This window comes from Lactuca sativa, chromosome 5, assembly GCF_002870075.4.
Source record: "Lactuca sativa cultivar Salinas chromosome 5, Lsat_Salinas_v11, whole genome shotgun sequence".
In the NCBI taxonomy this organism is placed as follows: Eukaryota; Viridiplantae; Streptophyta; class Magnoliopsida; order Asterales; family Asteraceae; genus Lactuca; species Lactuca sativa.
The window spans coordinates 185,589,018-185,597,763 of record NC_056627.2 but is presented as its reverse complement, the minus strand read 5'-3'; the positions used below and the strand labels follow the sequence as shown (position 1 = coordinate 185,597,763).

General features: G+C 30.8%; 1 protein-coding gene across 6 annotated transcripts; it reads left to right on the top strand.

The window, feature by feature from the left end:
• On the top strand, positions 1-4,827 carry LOC111897249 (purple acid phosphatase 2). 6 transcript variants are annotated; one of them, XR_002852142.2, is made up of 5 exons: positions 1-410; positions 633-833; positions 1,353-1,415; positions 3,068-3,122; positions 3,633-4,827. XR_002852142.2 is itself a non-coding variant. In XM_042902257.1 (5 exons), the coding sequence occupies exons 1-5, from the start codon at positions 231-233 to the stop codon at positions 3,646-3,648; spliced, it is 510 nt and encodes a 169-aa protein (XP_042758191.1). In that variant the 5' UTR covers positions 1-230; the 3' UTR covers positions 3,649-4,827. The 6 variants fall into 6 exon arrangements, 3 of the variants coding, with proteins under 3 accessions (XP_042758191.1, XP_042758190.1, XP_042758189.1); XM_042902257.1 differs by having other exon boundaries at positions 1,358-1,415; XR_002852143.2 differs by lacking the exon at positions 3,068-3,122.
• The last annotated feature ends 3,919 nt before the right edge of the window (positions 4,828-8,746 follow it).

Here is an 8,746-nt window from a genome sequence, read left to right as displayed (position 1 = left end):
GAGTTTTCCCGCTCATTTATTCATCTACGTAAATGCCATTGAATCAAATTGAATCAAAGTTCAAACTGATGCAATAAATCCGAAAATTTTAGCTGTCAATTGCAATTTCGTGCGTGATTTGAGGAGATTAGATTAGTAATTTGAAAATTTCAGTTATCACCTCCTTATCTTCACGCTCTTCTGGTTTTGCGCATATTTAGCTGGGAGGAATCGAAAGGAGCGTGAATAAGATGAGTGTCCGATGGTGCCCTGTTATTGTCTCTGTTCTTGGGCTATTGGTGTTCGAATCCGCTTTGTTTGTTGATGGAGGAACAACCAGTAGTTTTGTAAGAAAATATGAGAAAACTATCGATATGCCTGTTGACAGTGATGTGTTTACTAAGTCTCCCGGTTATAATGCGCCTCAACAGGTATCGATTTCCATCTAAAATCCCCATTTTCATATCGCTTTCATTTTAGGTTAGTTTTGATAGTGTTTTGTTCAATTTAAGAACCTCATTTGCATTTCGCTCAACTTTTGAGATTAATTGTATGATTTAGGAACCTCTTTACAGCTCATCTGCATCTACTTGATTTACACTTGGTATTGTCGATGATGTTAATGAAATTGATTGTCCGTTTTCTAAATCAAGGTTCATATAACCCAAGGTGATCATGTGGGGAAGGCAATGATTGTATCTTGGGTGACAATGGAGGAACCAGGTTCAGATACAGTTGTTTATTGGAGTGAAGACAACAGTAGTCAGAACACAACTAAGGGCATTATTACCACCTACACATACTACGATTATACTTTTGGATTCATCCATCATTGCAATCTTACTGATTTGGAGGTACTAATTTTGATTTCTACTACCAAACATTCTTATAATTCGTAACATTTAAGATCTTTACACTAATTTTGATTTCTACTACCAAACATTCTTATAAATAAGTACCTTCATTGCCACGTGGCATTCTCTCAGCCTCCCCCAATCGATTTTTCCCGCTCCTATCGTCTAACTGAATTCTCAAAATCGCCCTTTGATTCAATTTTCTCAGCAACTTCAGTTCATTTCGAAATAAATGGGTGTTTGTTATTTTTCTATTCACGATTCAAGATTTCATAAGGCAAGCTGTCATATCTTATTTCCTGCATGTTTTTTAAATGGAAACTCATTAAACCTTATTCAATTATGTATATATCAATATAAATTCACATTTATTATCCATAACTATCTATTCCAAATGATTATCACTACCTTATATAACGTAATATATCTAAATTTTAAAAACAGTCTTCAATTATCTTGGTTAAATAGTCTCACCTATCTCGCTTCATACTTCACAAATCGATTCATTCACATATCCAGTGCAGTGCAGTGCAGGAGCAGAAGAAAATAAAACAGCGAACTCGACATCCATTCTTCGATTAGGTATGGTGAAATATTCTCACATCTTTTTCATGTTTCTATTGCATAACTATTCAATATTCTTCTTCTTCCTGCTATATCATGTAATTGACCTTCGTTAAAAATTATAGATAAAAAATAACGTGTAAACCGGTAAAAACTAAATCATGATGGCATAAACTGATAAACTTTATAAAGTTATTATATAAATAAGTAATCAGTCTTTATAAAAACAATTTACAGTGAAGGAATTCACATCTACTATATCAAAAACAAATATAATAAGCAGGTAAAGATATTCATGTCTGGAGTCCGCACTTGCTGTTGTTGATGGTTGAAAAACAATGGCATTTTATTATGTGTGACATTGAAAATACAAGTGTTCAAATAAAATAAGTTAAAATACAAAGTTTTGTGAAGAGGTTTTCTAAAATATTTGAGTAATGAGTGGGTGTGGGGCACTGTGTTACAGAAAGACCACCTATCTGTCATTACACTTCATTAGGGTCCATTTTATGAAAGTAGATTGCCATTTCGTGCTTTTATCCCATGATTTTTCAGATATAACTTCTAATTTTTAATTTATAAACTATAATATCTAAACTACAGATGCATTACTTTATGATATCCAATCAGGTTACACATGACTGTTCGGTACGAAATAGTAATGTACTTACATACTGAAATTCTGGTTGTACCCTTGTGCTACTTAACTTCGGTTATTCATCCTTGATTCTGTGCAATTAAACAGTAGAAACAGTCACATTATTCCCACTAAATCAAGAAAAAATAATTCTAATTATTGCAAAACTTACTCATATTTACCTGTCATTTAATTCGGATCGTTTTAAATTGGGTATCAACCCCTTATAATCCGAAAAAACATACATGCCAGTGCTACTTATTTAGGATAAATTAATTAAATTTTAAAAATTTACCAACTTCATCCCTTAAAATCAGTAACGTATTACCCTATATATTATTACATTTTTAATCCAGTTGATCTTTTATAAATTTATGTTTTCATTCTCTTTATATTTTATAGAGCTCCAATATATATTTCTTCATCCCTGCATCATATACAACAAATAACATGTTAGTTTTCTTTTTACTTAGATTAATCATTCCCTATGTACTTTATATGTAATTTGTTCATCTTCTATTTCTCAATCCAAAACAAAAATATGCTTGATATGTGTTAGTGTATGTGTGTTGTGTGTGTTTCTATTGTGTTGTGTTTCAAACTATTTTCTAGAAAAACATAAAATAGACAACAAACTTTGTATCATATGAAGAAAATAGCATTGTACTTTCAAAAAAACCGATTTCTTAACTTTTTTCCTATTAAACCATTCTAATTTGAATGACCATTCCCAAAAATAAATGGAAAAATAGTTCAAAAAAGTGTATGTATTTTCATTGTCTAACAAATAGTAACATTATAGCTTTCAAATCCCTATTGATAAGTTTTTGTTTTTCAATTTTACCGATTTTAGCTTTGTTCTTTAAATTTATAATTGGAAGGGGTAAATTGGAGCATGTGAATTTTTTTTTTTAAATGTTCATTCCATTTTTCGTTAATAACATTTACAGTCAATCAAAAGTAAGGAAAACTTAATTTATGTAATAACTAAAGGACTCGATTTAATAAGCTCTAATACTTGAACTCACTGCAGCTGAATCAAGAGGAATGTGGGCACTTTTGTCGATCTACTGGTTCATGAGGAAGAGGTGATAGTTGAGAGTATGAAGCATAATGAACACTCTGCAAAATCAAGTTAAAATTACACAAACATTTAAAGTAAAAGAATTTTACATACTCATACAATAATAATAAAAACCATAATGAAAAGTTAATATATAATGATTATAAGAACTATGAAAAAATAAAAAGTCCTTAGACTTACTGATGTGTATAATGAACCTCCAGTATGATTTGTCTTACCCGCTCCTTTATCCCTAGATCACTATTCCTGTTTATGTAAAATTATGAGTATAGATAAATGGTAACAATTGTACTTTAAAATGTTTTTTGGTTTAATATGATAGAAAGCTTCAACTTTTGGTAGAATATCATTTCTTTTTCATTAATTCACAAATAAAAATTATTTCATATATCTTGAAAAATAATTTACATTTTTTTTTGAATAAACAGTGATAATGTTACATAAAAAAACATAAATCTCTTAATTAATAAATTTAAAATTACTAAACTGTCTTTAGCTTTAATCTATGTTGCAGTGGTGGCTATGGATGAGGAGAGGATTGCAGGTTGCTGTCGTGGATTTTGGCACAAATTGTTTAACATGAGCTTTATGGTTGACCATGTGTTGATACTTGATACATGTGAAGGAATATCCACATTTCCCTTATTTACTTCATCTTGGAATCCACGTAAAGTGAACAAGATTTTGGTATTTTTCATTTTTTTTCAAAATTGTTTACTGAGTGATTGAATTTTTTGAATCATCATATTTCACTTTTTCATTGCATACTAAGCATCATTCTTGTGAAAATATAGAAATACTCTACAATATACAAAAAAATACTTGTAATCTTTTACCGTTTTACAAAGTAAACAATTCAAATTTATGCAGTGATTAAACCATCTTACCTTTTTTACTGTTAAATAAAAAAAAATTAATTAGTTACCTGATGTATTTTGATCAGTATAAATGTGTTATTAAATTTAGAAGGAAGATCATTAGTATCTTAATTCGAAATAAAGGCCGATTTGGTCTTTTTTTGGTGGATATAAATTTCGATAGTGTTAAAGTTGATTTTATGGTTCTGGGTTATTTTCACTGGAAAAAGAAAGATAAGAGGATATGTTTACAAAGGAATTTGAAGTCTTCATTTAATAATTTGGAAAAAGGGCATTTCAGTCTTTTTATGAATTTTGGCATATGTGATAGTTCTCTGGTTAGTTCGGATATTTGATTTTATATTAGACAGGTGGGGCTTCGGATTTTATTTGAAGTCTTTCGAGTCTGGACCGTCTGGTGCAATAATAAGTTCTGAGGGTACTTTGGTCCTTTTTCTGGATTATTACAAGAATGTGTTTTTTACTGTGATAGCAAATGAAGTTTCAATGCCTATGTGGTTATTGAATCAATTGCCATTGGATTCAGGGGATATGCAATCTTTATTATACCAAAAGATCTAAGGGATATTTTCGGTATTTTCTTAATACAAAAATAACCTATTGGATATTTTATTTAGATTCCAATCCTTGCTATTTTGATTTTACTCATTATTGTTACAGTAGTTGTTGGTGGCGTGCTCAAGCCATGGGAAAGTGTCTTTGCATACATACAACACCCATTCAGATTTTAGTGTGACCTGTTCTTGTGTAAATTGAGAGCATTTTTATTTTTCTTTTTGTTCCAATTGTTGACTTAATGTTGTCTTTGAATGTGTTTGACTGTATTTGTTCATCTGGAATTTAGATTTTCTTTACTTCATGTTCTATTTGTTCATTTAAACATTTTGTTTGTTTCATGAAATTTGTTTTTATAGTGAGAAGAAATGAAAATATGTTTCTGTATCCAGTTTCCTGTATGTATTTTCTATAAGAAATAAAAAAGTTATAGAATACAAGATTATAGAGGTGGTAAGATCCGATTAAAATTGATGTATTTTAAAAAAAATCAATCAAATGTATGCCAACAAGAATCATGCATAAAAAAAAAGAGTTTTCAAAAATCTTCATTCCGAATTAAATACTTCTCATTTACTTTGTAATTAAATACTTACAAATTAAAAAATTTATTGAAATATTCAATATTACAATTTATAAGTTATAAGAATTATTGAAATATTATTTTATTAAATAATTAATTTTTAAATTCAATTTAGAAATAGCATCCGTGGGTTCATAAGTTACCTAAATGATTTTTTTGGCATAAAGTTGGTTCAAACTCAAAGTAGCTCAAAACATAAAAAATTTGGTTTGATTGTTATTGCTAATTGAACGAGTGTATAGTGAAGAAAAAATGATATTTTTTTGAATCTTTATTATATTTGTTTTTAAGGGGCAATTTTTTTTCTTTTCGCCCCGGGCCCCATATATGTTTGGACCGGTCCTGGCATTGGTTCACCCTTGAGCATAGTGCATGTAAGAAGCTACTAAGAAAGACTGAGATGGATATAGTTTTTAGACCATCTATTGTTGCGAATGAGCAAACTTCCAAAAATTCCAAATTTGATTTTGCTAAAAATATTAGGGATGTTGACTATAGATCTCCAATAATCGTTGGTCAACCTATTGGAATTTAAATTGTTTAATCTGCCCTATATCTAGTGTATTACTTGAATTACATTACACTACATGTTATGACCATTAGCTTTAAACCCGCACCACCATTTACCGAGTGAGGCGTAATTTTAGGCTTTCAAGCTACCGATACCTAAGCCTCATTTGTCTTTGGATGCGGTAATTTTTCCCTTGTAATCCATGCCAATTTTCGGTTAATAGAGTGTCCATCCAAAAAAAGATCATACGAAGATGTTCAAGACGTTTTAAAACCTTCTTGGGGGCTTTGTAGATTGTGAAAAAAAAAAGTGCCTAAGTTCCCAAGGATCGATTTACATAATATAAGTATACCACCAAAATGAGAGGCTAGGTGTTTTCCACCTTGAAAGTTTTGAACAAAAATTATCAATAACTAGGATCTAGTATGAGGCATGATCTATGTTAGCTCATATCGTCGACTCTGAATAGGTGAATGGAATGTTGCCAATGGAATAACCAATTGTTTTATGAGAAGGTCTATCTCCACTTATTGCACCTGAATACTAAAGATCTAGGGTTTGGGTAAGTTGACTTTGACACCTAAAGCTAGATTAAAACATCTTAGGATTTTAATCAAATTTTGAGAAATTTCGAAGGACCAAGAATCCATAAAACTCACGTCATTGGTGTATTGGAGGTGAGAGATCGTTGGTGTAACGTCGTGATTTTTATCATAATTTTTTTTCTTTTTAAAACGATCTCTAACAGAATACGTTAGCGGAAGACTTAGTTGTTTCAAAACATTTTCAAATCACCACGTTACCTCAAAATCAATTCATAATTTCAATCCATTTAAAAAATAGCAAAAGTAAATGTTTAATTTGATAGAACATCTAACGTGTCGAAAATGGTATCATTATCATCTAATTAGAATAACTACCCCATGTGAGAACAAGGATCTGATTGCACAGGGACAAGACTTGAACATTCAAACCTTGAGTTAATGCTTAAGATCAATGTCTGCTTCAGATTAACTATTCCTGGCAAGACCAGTCTTCAACAAAGTACTTCAAGTATTAAATATGGAGTAATGAGAATATTCAAAGTAAGGAAAATTAAAGAACAAGTAGAATGTTTTAAAGAGTTTGATTTGAGAGAAAGATGCAAGTGAAGTAAATTTAAATAATGAGTATATACAATGCATTATGCAACTCATTCCCAATGTCAATCTCATAATGTGTGAAATATCTCACAAATTCATCCTGGGAGAGTATCCAAATTATGTAGTGTTGGTGATTTGTATCACTAATATTATTTAAGTGTAATGAGATTAATTTTAGGGAAATCTCCGAAAAAATCCCAAAGTTTTGGCCTAGTTTATGATTTAGTCCCAAATTAATTTTTGTTAACCAAAAATGATAGAATACCGGCTAATGTAATCAATTTGACCCATTTTCACCTATTGAACCAGTAAATGCTCACGTGGCATCTAATTTGGCGATAATTGCTGACGTGTATGTTTTCTGTTTTATTGAAAAAGAATAGCTAAAGGGATAAGAAGAATCAACCTAGCAACCTCAATTTCATGAGTTGCCTGCCCTTACCAACCGAAGTAGAATTTCCTTGATGTCTTAACTTCTGATTTCTAATCCCCTATTATAATAAAAGGATACTTTTGTCTATGTGGCATCTTCTCAAGCTATAAATTTACAAATTGAAATTCCTATTGTCACACCCCCAAACCAAGGATGGCGGAAACGTCCGGGGGTGGAGGACTTCATGTACAGTATCACAACAATGTGTATAATAGTGCTCAAAGTAAATACAACCATCATAAATATAATTGAAAAAGTTACACCAAAGTATATGTTTACATGTTTCAAAATCAATTACATTATGATGACAAAAATAAATTGTTGACGGTTTAACGTCCCATCCTCAAAGCGCTGAAGTTTTCCTGTTTCACTGATTTCCTGAGAATACAAGTAGTTTTGAAAAAGTGTCAACAATTAAGTTGGTGAGTTCATAAGAGTTTTGTTTGAAGTAGAAACCATTTTCCTTATAAAATCGATAGAGTTTGATTTCCAGAAAATCCAATATTTTCTTAGTTAAGTATGAACAGAATATTTCTATATGATGCGTTAATGAACCCTAGAATGACCCGTAGCTTTCTCCTATAATCGTCTAGCGTATATAAGTTATATAAGGTTTAAGTTAGATAAAACGTTGAATATAGTGGGTCTGCCCTAGGTCCACAACCAAACAAGGAACAGGAGATGAGGCGGGCCCACCAATTCTAAGCTAATCGAGACTAAATTCTTATACGACTCAAGCATATACGCTCAGCAATTATAGTTGAAGTCTAACAATTCTAGATGAAATATAGTTTTAATATCATAATAACTATTTTGTGAGAACCCGGTACTTTGGAATGTACCCCACTCATATGAAAACCCGGTACTTTGGAATGTACCCCATTTATATGAAAACTCGGTACTTTGGAATGTACCCCATTCGTATGAAAACCCGTTACTTTGGAATGTAACCCATTCGTATGAAAACCCGGTACTTTGGAATGTACCCCTTTTATATGAAAACCCGATACTTTGGAATATACCCCATTCGTGTGAAAACCTTTTTGTAATGTAAATGATCATAAACTATACCTATTATAGTTTATCAAAATGTTTGAAATGTATATGCAACCTAACTATACTTATTATAGTTTAGTATGTTTATTTGTGGTGTATAAGAAGCCTTTCTATGTAAGTCAAATGTATAGTACAATATAGCTATGTTTATCTTGCTTTGTTTTGTACTAATGGTTATGATGGAGGATTCTTATAAATTCAGTAAGTAATTTCCTATCATATAAATATATCATTACAAGAAATACATGTAATATATGAAGTCATCAAAGATTTAACACTTTGCTCAACATGTTACAAAGTGTTTTGAAAGTTATAAGCTATTAACTAAATTTAACCTTTCTACACTGTTTTAGAAAAAATCATAGAAAAATCATACGGAGTCGAAAACTAGATCCGTAAATTCTGAGAGTTCCTAAAATGTGTCTAATTTACTCACAATTTTTATCATGATTTATAGAAGCCTTTAACTT

Excerpts from the sequence above, each read along its gene's own strand:
- LOC111897249 (XM_042902255.1), top strand. The coding sequence starts at position 231 with ATGAGTGTCCGATGGTGCCCTGTTATTGTCTCTGTTCTTGGGCTATTG. Across the intron at positions 411-632 it reads GTTATAATGCGCCTCAACAG|GTTCATATAACCCAAGGTGA; the intron begins GTATCGATTTCC and ends TTCTAAATCAAG. Across the intron at positions 1,416-3,614 it reads GACATCCATTCTTCGATTAG|CTTTAATCTATGTTGCAGTG; the intron begins GTATGGTGAAAT and ends AACTGTCTTTAG.